Here is a 12428-nt window from a genome sequence, read left to right as displayed (position 1 = left end):
AGAACCAAGGTGGAGAGTAGCAAACAAAATTGGAATCTTTTTCCCCCAAGACCAAATGTGTTTCCTCAACGTTAATTATTATGTGATCTTGTCACATAGTGCAAAGTCACAAAGGAGATGTAGGATCTAGATCATTTAACATTTGCAAAAAGGAATTAGATTACTATCTGGTAAAAACAGGATTGGGAGTAGTTGAACATGACTTAAATAATTTTTTTCTCTCTCCTCCTCCTCCTTCTCTGCCCCATTGAAAAGTAGGTCATTATGAAGGGGAAAATCCATAGAAAAGCATGCATCTGGTTCGAATAAACTCAATAGGCTGAATGACTTTTCCTTGTCGTGGATTCAACATTCCACGTAACAGCAGTCAATGCAACACATCTTCTGATTTCTCTTTCAGCTAATCAGTTGGGTGGGGAATATCAAGAGGGGAACAACAAACAAGCTCGTGTATACCTGTCCCAGTTGGTAGCATGAGTCAGAAAGTTGTAGGTTGGAGCTCTCCTTCAAGGCTTGAACTCATAACCTAACCTAACCACTTTACTGTATTACTGTAATGGAGTCTTTGAAATGATATATCAGTGTGAAGCCCTGTTTGCCTCATCCAGTGATTTTAATGGATGTAAAAGACTTTGCACTATTTGAACAAGAAAAAGGGGCTCTCCCTGAACGCTAGACAATATTTCTTCCTCAATCAGAATCAAAAATAGATTCATTGAACATTCACCTTATTTATTTGCGGGACTAATGCTTTGTGAAAATTAATTGGCAGTATGCCCACATAGTAACTAAAACTACATTTCCACAGGTACTTAATTACACATGAATCTCAAGACATTTTCAGGCAAACAAGAAGTCACATAGCATAATGTATTGTACATAGAGAGCACAAATTTCTTTCTTAACTACAGCTTCTATGTCTGTAAGATGCATCATACTGGTAATTTTATGCTCTACACCAATGCCACGAATTTCTATTTAAAAAGTAACCAACTTTCTGGACTGCTGACAGTTTTCTATTTAGGATGCACTGCCAAAGGATGCAAAACATTCGAAAATCTACATGTATGATAATTGAAGGTGAAAAGTGAACAGTTAGAAATACCCAATTTCCTCAGCAAAATGTTTAGAACGCTAAATATTTCTTGTTATACAAAATCAATTAACTGGTTGTCCAACTGACTGACTGCTGTCAAAAATAATCACAACAGGCAGTAGATTAATTCCCTCTAGGGATGAAATAAATAATAAAAGAAATCCTAACTCAACACCATTACTAGATTCGTCAGCCTCATATTACGCAGCACTTCCATAATTTCAACTCAAACAAGGTTTAAATACTGATACGCATTACAATCACATTAAATCCTATTGTTTAACGCTCTATTACAAAAACCTGTTTCTGAGAAATCAAAACTAATCCTAATAATTACCTGAAAATACACTTCAGCTACAAACCATTAAGCAGATTTGTTCGGAGAACAGAAATATTAAAGAAAACAAAAGGTTTCAATTCAGATAAGGAAGATAAATTCATAATGCACTTGCAAATGTAGCACAATGACATGTTCAAATAAAAGCAAAATCCCACCAATGCCAGATATCTGAAATATAAACAGAACGTACTGGGGGAAAAATAAAATTTAGCAGTTCTGGCAGCAACTTGGAGAGAGGGCATGTTTTAATGATTCGAGTTTAAAATGATGTTTCTCCAAAACTGTGTCATACTGTGCTCAAAACATTAACTCTCTCTCTTTCTCCACAGATGCTGCTAGAGCTGTTTACGTTTTTCAGCACTTTCTGTGGTTATATTATAAAAGATTCCACATGATTAACTCATGTACAGTAACCATGTAAAGTCAACAAGTCATAGTTCCATTGCGTATGACAGTAGGGAGCATGCAAAATATATATAAAGATACAGATCTTTGAAGGAGTAGATTCACCACTCCGCTCCCTTTTTTTTACTCTGAAGGAACTCCACATTCCTGGTGGATCATTTAAACAGTTTTTGTGTGTTAGCAAATGACTGAATGGTTAAATGAGGCAGGTAAGATAAGTGGCTGAGATGGCTAAGGTCAGGGTCAAGGAGAGAAATCAGAGGCCCAAGCACTACCCTCATTTGCAAGCCATTTACCAGCACCAATGCTCCTGCCCCCACATCATTCAAGTGCCCAGAATTTGAAAGCATAATCAGAAAGGGGCTGAACTCTCACATCCCAGAAGGAAAAACCAATACATCTAGCAAAAACCGCATAAAGGTATGACTCATCTTTTATACTTTAAAATGAACATCCAGTATGACAAATCTGTTCATTTCCAACAAACAAAAATAGAAATTGCTGGAGAAACTCGGCAGGTCTGGCAGCATCTGTGAAGAGCAAAACAGAGTCCAGCATCTGTAGTTCTTTGTTTTATTTTAATGTTCGTTTTAAAGTTTTATTGTGTCTTTTTGTACTGATTTTCACTCTAGGATAAGATTAGTGTAACTTGTTGCCTTTTCAACTCTTTGCCACAATTGAAAAAGACAATCAAAAAGTTAGACTTCTGTAATGATAGGTTTTCTATCAGGTGATTTGTCAGACAACTATGAACAACAGAGTGCAACTTGAATGGAGTGCTCAGGAGTTTGGTCAGCTGGACAGAGGATTAAGCTCTTTCGAAAAATCTAAATGTGTTTGTAAGTAACTTTAAACTGAAAGTTACCGTTAAATTTCCAGGGCCAGAGAAGTAAGGAGGAGTATAAAAACTATCCATTGAGGAAGAGTTAATTAGTTAATCAAGGAAGCTAGCTTGAATAGATTTTTCCTACAAATGAGAGTTAACGCTTTCGTTTTAGAACATACAAATACAGCATCACTGTCTAAGTTGAATGGAGAAGGAGTTTGATGAGTTCAGGTATATTGACTCAGAAGGGGAAGGAAGTCTTCTGATTTTCTTTTTTCACTCACATAGCCAAACAGTCCAAGAGAACCAGACAGGTGTTCAAACATCCCCCAAGATGATTTTGCTCACTAACTGGTTCTCCTTTCTGGGTGCTGGTGAGTGAAATGGATCCTCAGAGAAGGGCAGCCAAGGGCCAATCCTGTGGCACTGTGAATGATTCACAGCGCCATGTGCAAATGAGTACAGATAAAGGCAAGGACTAATTAGAAAATGAAAAAAAATAAGGAGGGAGAAGATTAAATAGGAGGGTAAGCTAGCTAGTATATAAAAGAAGATTGCAAGAGTTTCTTTAGATACATAAAGGGCAAAAGTGGACATTGGGTGGCTGGAAATTGATGCTGGAGAAGTAGCAATGGGGAACAATGAAATGATTGAGGAACTGGATAAATACTTTGTGTCAGTCTTCACGGTGGAAGAAACAAGTGGTATCCCAAAAATTCAAGAGAGTCGGGGAGGCAGAGATGAGTATGGTGGCCATCACCAAGGAGAAGGTGCTAGAAAAACTGAAAGGTTTGAAGGTGGATAATTCATTTGGACCAAGTGGACTACACCCCAGAGCCTGAAGGAGATAGCTGAAAAGAAAGTGGAAGTGTTACTAGTGATCTTTCAGGAATCACTGGAGTCAAGGAGGATCCCAGAAAACTGGGAAATCACTAATGGAAACTCCCTGTTAAGAGAATAAGGCAAAAAATGGGAAATTACAGGCGAATTAGGCTGACCTCAGTCATTGGTAAGATTTTGGAGTCCATTGTGAAGATTGAGATTCCTGAATGCTTGGAAGTGCATGGTAAAGCCAGCATGGTTTCATCAAAGGGAGGTCATGCCTGATAAATCTGTTAGGATTCTTTCAGGAGTTAAGAAGCAGGTTAGACCAAGGAGGGCCAATGGATGTTATCTACCGGGTCATTCAGAAGACCTTTGACAAGGAGCCGCATAGGAAGCTACTGAGTAAGATAAGGGCCCAACATGCTACAGGCAAGGTACTAGCATAGATAGAAGATTGGCTGCTGAGCAGAAAGCAGAGCATGGGGATAAAAGGATTCTTCTCAGGATGGCAGCCAGTGACTAGTGGTGTTCCACAAGGGTCAGCATTAGGACTATAACTTTTCACTTTATACATTAATAATCTAGGTGAAGGAACTGAGGGCATTCTGGCTAAGTTTGCAGATGATATAAAGATAGGTGGAGGGACAGGTAGTAATGAGGATGCGGGGAGGCTGCAGAAGGATTTGGACAGCTTAGGAGAGTGGGCAAAGAAGTGGCAGATGGAATACAATGTGGAAAAATGTGAGGTCATGCACTTTGGTAGGAAGAATAGAAGCATAGACTATTTTCTAAATGGGGAGAAAATTAAAAAATCCGAAGTGTAAGGTGACTTAGGAGTCCAGGTCCAGGATTCTCTTAAGGTAAACTTGCAGGTTGAATCGGCAGTTAGGAAGGCAAATGCAACTTTGGCATTTATTTTGAGAGGACTAGAATATAAAAGCAGGGACATACTTCTGAGGCTTTATAAAGCTCTGGTCAGACCACATTTAGAGTAATGAGTGTGATTTTAGTCACCATACCTCAGGAAGGGTATACTGACCCTGGAGCGGGTCCAGAGAAGGTTCACAAGAATGATCCCAGGAATGAAAGGCTTAACAAAGGAGGAACACTTGAGGACTCTGGGTCTATACTCGATGGAGTTTAGAAGGATGATGGGGGATTCTAATTGAAACTTACAGAATACTGAACGACCTGGACAGACTGGATGTTGGGAAGATGTTCCCATTGGCAGGAGAGACTAGGACCCAGGGTACAGCCTTAGATTAAAGGGATGACCTTTTAGAACAGAGATGAGGAGAAACTTCTTCAGCCAGAGAGTAGTGAATCTATGGAATTCATTGCCAAAAGGCTGTGGAGGCCAGGTCAGCTATATTTAAGACACAGATGGATAGGTTCTTGATTGTCAAGGGGATTAACAGTTACGGGGAAAAAGTGGGAGAATGCGGTTGAGAAACTAATCAGCCACGATTGAATGGTGGGGCAGAATGGCCTAATTTCTGCTCCTATGTATTATGGCCTTATAGGATAGTCAACATGGCTTTTGCATGGAAATCATGTCTCACTAACTTGCTTGAGTTTTTAGAAGAAGTAATGAAGAGGATTAACAAAAGCAGAGCGGTGGACGTGACCTATGTGGACTTCAGTAAAGCATTCAACAAGATTCCTTATGGCAGACTGGTTGGCAAGGTTAGAGCACATGGAATTGAAGGAGAACTAGCCATTTGGAAACAGAACTGGCTCACAGGTAGAAAGCAGAGGATGGTGGTGGACGGTTGCTTTTCAGACTGGAGGCCTGTGACCAGCGGTATGCTACAAGGATCAGTTGCTGGGTCCACTGCTTTTGGTCATTTATATAAATGATTTGGATGTGAACATAGGAGGTATGGTTGGTAAGTTTGCAGGCAACACAAAAATTGGAGTTGTAGTGGACAGCGAAGAAAGTTACCTCCAAATTGATCAGATGGGCCAATGGACCGAGGAGTGGCAGAAGAGTTTAATTTAGATAAATGTGAGGTGCTGCATTTTGGAAAGGAAATCAGGGCAGGACTTGTACACTTAATGGTAAGGTCCTGGGGAGTGGTGCTGAACAAAGAGACCTTTGAGTGGTTCATAGTTCCTTGAAAATAGACTCCGAGGTAGACAGTATAGTGAGGAAGGAATTTGGTATCCTTGCCTTTATTGGTCAGTGCATTGAGTATAGGATTTGGGAGATCATGTTGTGGCTGTACAGGACATTAGTTAGGCCACTTTTGGAATACTGCATTCAGTTCTGGTCTCCCTGCTATGGAAGGACGCTGTGAAACTTGAAAGAGTTCAGAAAACATTGACAAGGATATTGACAGGGTTGGAGGGTTTGAGCTATAGGGAGACGCTGAATAGGCTGGGGCTATTTTCCCTGGAGCTTCAGAGGTTGAGGGATTTCTTTTATTTATCCATTTTGTGGGATGTGGGCATCGCTGGCTGGCCAGCATTTAATACCCATCCCTAGTTGCCCTTGAGAAGGTGCTGGTGAGCTGCCTTCTTGAACTGCTGCAGTCCATGTGTTTTGAGTTGACCCACAATGCCATTAGGGAGGGAATTCCAGGATTTTGACCCACTAACGGTGAAAGAACAATGATATATTTCCAAGTCAGGATGGCGAGTGACTTGGAGGGGAACTTGCAGGTGGTGGCGCTCCCATATATCTGATGCCCTTGTCCTACTAGATGGAAGCAGTCGTGGGTTTGGAAGGTGCTGTCTGAGGATGTTTGGTGAATAAGGGTGACCTTATACAGGTGTATAAATTCATGAGGTGCATGGATAGGGTGAATAGCCAAGGTCTTTTCCTTTGGGTGGGTGAGTCCAAGACTAGAGGACATAGGCTTAAGGTGGGAGGGGTAAGAGTTAAAATGGACCTGAGGGATAAATTTTCATGCAGAGGGTGGTGCGCGTATTGAATGAGCTGCTACAGGGAAATGGTGGAGGTGGATACAATTATAACATTTAAAAAGGCATCTGGATGAGTATATGAATAGGAAGGGTTTAGAGGGATATTAGCCAAACGCTGGCAAATAGGACTAAATTAATTTAGGATATCTGGTTGGCATAGATGAGTTTGACCGAAGGGTCTGTTTCCATGCTGTACTGCTCTATGACTCTAAATAGAAGGATAAGACAGATGAATGTGTGGCTGAAAAGAAATTGCAGGAGCTGGGTGGAGGTGCTTTAGATTTCTGGATCCCAGGACTGGGTGTCTGAGGAAGACTGCACTTGTAGAAACTAGGGGAGTACGAATGAACGGAGCCGGGTCTGAATTCCTGGTGAAGTATTTTGGTGTGCTGTTGAGAGGGTTTGTATCAAATCAGCAGAGATGTAAGAACTAACCAACAATACCAGAGAGGAATACCAAGTACACAAAATACTCAGACAGATAGGAGTAGAATAAAAAACACTGAATTAATAGACGGATGTGCAACAAAGGAGAAACTCAATCATTCTAAACCATGGTTATAGTGCATGCGTGTGAATGCATGGAGTATAGTAATCAAGATTGGTGGGGTTACAGATTGCCAGGTGGAATTGTCATGTGAACATAACAGAGATCTAACTCAAGGAACAGCAGCGATGGATGTTGAAAGCCCTGGATACAGTGTTCAGGAAAGGAAGCAAAGCAAGGGATGGCTATATTAGTTAGGGAGAACATTGCAGCTCTGCAGAAACAAAATATCCCAGACAGTTCAAAGACAGAATTGATTTGGCGAGAGCTAAGGAACAAAAAAACTATCGTCTATAGGCTACCAACTAGTGAGGAGCATGTGAAAGAATAAACCTGCAAGAAAATTACATAGAAGTGCAAATATTATGGAGTCCTCATAATAAGGTACTTAATTGTCTAAATGCAAACTAGATTACTAGTGGTGTAAAGAGCAGACGGAGACAGACATTCCTCAATGGTGCTAAGGAGAACGTTCTGTAGCAGTTTGTGTCCAGTCCAATGCATAAGGAGGAACTGCTAGACCTGTTTCTTGGAAATGATGTTTGATTGTTGATCAAGTGTTAGTAAATTTTAGGTGAAACATTGAGGGGACAACAATCAATGCATCATGAAGTTTAGGATGATGGTGAAAAAGAACAACGAACAATCCAGAACAAGAACAATTAACTGGGAAACAGCCAACTTCAGTTGGGCAAGAGCCGAGCTAGACTGGGTAGACTGGAGCCAAAGTTTGACACAAAAACTGTAGCTGAACAATGAATGAACAATCAAAGATGACCTTCACAAAAGAGATGGTTCAGGCACAGTCAAGGTATATTCTCTTACAAGGGAAAGTTAGAACAAATGAATTCAGAGCGATCTGGATAAGAAAGGAGATAGAAATTAAGCTACAGAAGATTAAGTGCACTTATGACAGGTGTCAGACAGTGCAATTGAAACCAAGCTGAATACAGAAGGTTCAAACAGGAGGTGAAAAGGCAAATAAGAGAAGCAAAGACGGATTATAAACATACTCTGGCAGCTGATTTAAATAGCAACTTCAAAGTATCCTATCAGCACATAAATAGCAAAGGGTAATAACAGGTGGAAAAAGAGTGACCAAAAAGGGCATTTACAAATGGAACTGGGAGGTGGGAGGGGGTGGGGGTTGGGGGGCACAACTAGGATGTTGAATGATTATTTTGTATCTGTCTTTACCAAGGAAGCAAAGGCTATCTGGGCATTGGTAACAAAGAAGGAAATTCAGTCACTAGAAGAGTCAATGAGGAAGCAGCATTTGATAAGTTGGCAGCACTTAGGGTTGACAAGAAACCAGGTCCAGATGTGATGCATCCAAGGATAAGGAGGAAAAGTGAATGAAAATTGCACAGCCTCTGGTCATAGGTTTCAGTTTACTTTAGATGTGGGGGTGATGTCAGAGGACTAAAGAATTGAAAATGTAACATCCTTGTTCAGAAAAGGAGTAAGGATAAGCCCAATCACAAACTAGTCAGTTTAAATTCAGTGATGGGGAAATTTTTTGAAATCATATTTCATGACAGAATTAATAGTTATAAGGAAAAATACATGTTAATTCAGGGCAGCTATCATAGATTTGAAGAAGAAGGTGTTTAACTAAATTGCTGGGAGTGCTTTGAATAGGTAATAGAAGGTTGTTGAGCTTAATGCTGTTGTGAATGGACGTGCAAAAAGTGTTTAACATGGTGCCGCACAATAGATTTGTCAGCAAAGTTAGGGTTCATTGAATAAAAGGAACAGTAGCAACATGGAAATAAATTGGCTGAGTGGTTAATGGATATTTTTCAGGCCGGTGCAAATTTTTAATGGAGTTCGCTGGGGGTTAGTATTTGATGCTTATTTCTCCTGATATAAGTTTATGTTCTAAACCCTGGTGTAGAGAGAATAATTTCAAAGTTTGTGGTACATACAAAACTTGAAAACATTGTGAACTGACAGAAGGACAGTGCAGAGCTTCCAAACAACTTCGATAAGTTGGTGGAGAGGGCAGATAGGTGAAATATGAAGGTTAACTTGGAAAAGCGAGAGGGGATTTTTTTTCGAAAAACACATGAGGAGACCGTATAGAATAAAAAGGTATAACTCAAAAGGATGTGTGGAGAAAAAAAAAGACCTGTGTAATATGTATATAAGTCATTCTAAGGGACCTAGGTTCAATTTCAGCCTCAGATGACTGTGTGGAATTTACACATTCTCCTCGTGTCTGCGTGAGTTTCCTCCGGGTACTTCGGTTTCCTCCCACAGTCCAAAGATGTGCAGGCTAGGTGGATTGGCCATGTTAAATTGCCCGTAGTGTTCAGGGATGTGTAGGTTAGGTGGGTTATAGAACATAGAACATAGAACAGTACAGGCCATTTGGCCCACGATATTGTGCCGAACTTTTACCCTAATTCTAAGGTCTATCTAACCTCCACCCCAACCTTATACTATCATCCATATGCCTATCTAATAGTTGCTTAAATGCCCCTAATGAGACGATGGGGGGGATGGGTCTAGGTGGGATGCTCTGTGGGTCGGTGTGGACTTGTTGGGCCAAAGGGCCTGTTACCACACTGTAAGGGCTCTAACATTCTAACATTCATTCAATGCGACAGGCAAGGTCGACAGAATAGAAAGCTAGTTGGCAGATGGGAAACAAAAAGTAGGAACAAACAGGTATTTTTCCAATTATCAGGCAGCAACTAGTAGGGTACCACACAGATAAGTGCTTAGACTCCAGCTATTCACAACATATAATAATAATTTAGAGGTGGGAAATAAACATTACACTTCCTGGTTTGCAGACAATACAAGCTGGATGGGAGGGTGAACTGTGAGGAGGTTGCAGAGAGGCTTCAGTGTGATTTTGACAAGTTAAATGAGTGGACAAATGGCAGTTGAAGTATAATGTGGATATCTTTTGTCGATAAACCAGAAAGTTTGATAATGTGAATGGCAACAGATTGGGAAAGAAGGAGAATTGGTGTCTTTGTACACCATCCTCTGATCGTAAGCAGACAGCAGTGAACATAGCAAATGGCATGTTGGCCTTCATAGCAAGAGTATTCAATTTCTGGGGCAATTTTGGTCTCCTTACCCAAGGAAGGATTTTCTGGCTTTTGAGGAAGTGTAACAATGGTTTACCACGCTGATTCTTGGGATAGCAGGACTGGTGATGAAGAGAATTTAGAATCTTTGTAATCTTTAGAATCTTTAAATATTGTTAAAGCAGAGGTCGATAGATTCCTGTTCACTGAGGAAAGATTATCAAGGATATGCAACAACTTAGAGCTGAGTTTAAAATTAGATCAGCCGTAATCTTATTGAATGGCAGAGCAGGCTCAAAGGGCTGAGTGGCCTACTCTTGTTCCTTGTTTGTAAGTTCGTAAGCTGGCTGGTTAGGACTATATTTACCAGAATTTTGAAGAATGAGGCAGTGAGATTTCATAGAAAGCAACAAAATTCTTACAATACTACACAGGATAAATGCAGGAATGATGCTCTTGATAATCAGGGAGTCCACAGCCAGCACAATTTAAGGATCCTGGGCTGAGATGAAAAATTTCTTCAGCTGGAATGGTGGGCCTGTGGAATTCTCTGCCACAGAAAATGGTTGAGTCCAAAACATTCAATGTTTTCAAGAAGGAATTTGACATTGTGCTTAGGGCTAAAGGGATCAAAGGATATGGAGAGAAAGCAGGAAAAAGGGTACTGAGATGATCAGTCACAATCATGATTGTGGGGTGATGATAGCTTGAAGAGCCAAATGGCAAATTTCTGCTATTTTCCATGTTTTTGACTAGCACCAGGGAATGTACATAAAGTGAGACTCAGCTGGCAAAAAATAGCTGATGGATCTGTGGCGTGGTGACCAGTTGTCAGTGCCAAAAGTCTCTGCCTGCTAACAACTAATACTTAAAGCTCAAAGAAACCTAGTTTATCTATAAGCTGACAAATATACCAGAGACTCTGTGCCTTTTGCAGGAAAGTGAAAGGAGAGGAGGAGCTGCAAGTCCTGGCAGGCTGAAAGGATCATCTCAGCGATCCCTATGCACAGGGGAGCATTGAACTGCCTTCCCAGATTTTCCATCCACCCAAAAAAACAATTTTTATTTTGCTGTCTGTCTGAGAAAGCGTACAAGGGAATTTTATAAAAGGGTTAGAATTTTAATCAGCAGAGTCATATTTTTAAACAGTTCACAGTAGTTTATGTGTAGTCAAAATCTATTTATTTCCAATAAATAGTAACTCATGTTATATACAGAAACCTGGTCTGCAGTTTCTATTAACTTGGGTCTTAAAATACAGGTATATTGAGAAATTTTGTGTACTTGATTAAATCTTTAACTTTTGTAATGACTCCACGAATAGTGAGGATTGATTTCCAGTGAGTTACCCTAGTGAGGCGTGATATTTTGTATGACTGAATAATATAACTAGATTATTGGAACAGCTTCATCTCACTCCAGCCCACCTAAATGTGACAGAAATAATAATGGTGTTTTCAAATGACATGTGTAAAATGTCTCACATTAATACGCTCCAAAATTCAATCAAAATAAAAGGCTAACAAAAAAGCAGATTGGTTTCCAATAGCATTATTCATAAAATCAATCACTGGTAACCTATAGGCCATCATCACTCCATGTAACCCTTTGCATATTCATAACTATGCGATTGAGTAGACCATGAAGATACTTACGTGACATAATGTTGTCAACATACTGTGGCAAGTAGGGCGCCCACGTGTCTATTGTTTCCTTTCTTCCTTCTTTCTCGATTCTTCGAAGCTCTGCCAACAGTAAAGCTTGAGCAGCTTCCCTCACCTTTAAAGGAAAGTTAATTAAAATATATTCATTTTAGTGCGAAAATCTAGAAAAAATGAACTAAAATATTGTTTTAAACGATACACTAAAATCTTGATCAATTCTGTATATGTTCTGTAAACATTTATAAATTGTACATGATCAATTAGTGGATAAAAACATAAGAAAAAGGTAGAGAAGCTGGATGTAGAGCCCCTCAAGCCTACTTGGTTTGGAGTCATGTACATGTTAGACCGATTTGATTTGACTTGTTGTTGTCACATGTAACCAAGTACAATGAAAAGTTTTCTTTTGTGAGCAGAAGAGGCAGATCATAGCAAACAAGGACATACCGATCATAGGGTGCTTCGACAGAGTGAGGCATACAAGGTTATGACTGCACAAGAGGTGCACAAAAGCAAGGTCACCATTGGATTGAAATTAGAGAGGCCCATTCAGCAATTTAAGAAGCAAAGAATCTATTGGTGCATGTGTTCAAGCTTCTTTATCTTCTGCCTGCTGGAAGAGGTTGGAAGGGTCTTTGATGATGTTGGCAGCCTTTCCACGGCAATGAGAAGTGTAAATGGAATCCACGGATGCAAGGGTGGCTTCCATGATGGTCTGGGCTGCGCACTCAACTTTCTGTAGTTTCTTATGGC

The 12428-nt window shown here is 40.2% G+C and overlaps 1 protein-coding gene across 1 annotated transcript in view; it reads right to left on the bottom strand.

The window, feature by feature from the left end:
- Positions 1-12428, bottom strand: part of LOC109928323 (WD repeat-containing protein 7) — a 375400-nt gene that overhangs the window by 183379 nt on the left and 179593 nt on the right. The window contains exon 19 of the mRNA XM_048604178.1: positions 11667-11790. Coding sequence (XP_048460135.1) covers positions 11667-11790 — 124 coding nt within the window. The remainder of the gene's footprint in view (positions 1-11666; positions 11791-12428) is intronic.

The sequence above is a fragment of the Rhincodon typus genome, chromosome 1 (genome assembly GCF_021869965.1).
Source record: "Rhincodon typus isolate 14 chromosome 1, sRhiTyp1.1, whole genome shotgun sequence".
Classification (NCBI taxonomy): domain Eukaryota; kingdom Metazoa; phylum Chordata; class Chondrichthyes; order Orectolobiformes; family Rhincodontidae; genus Rhincodon; species Rhincodon typus.
The sequence above is the reverse complement of the archived record's forward strand: the minus strand, read 5'-3'. Positions and strand labels throughout refer to the sequence as shown.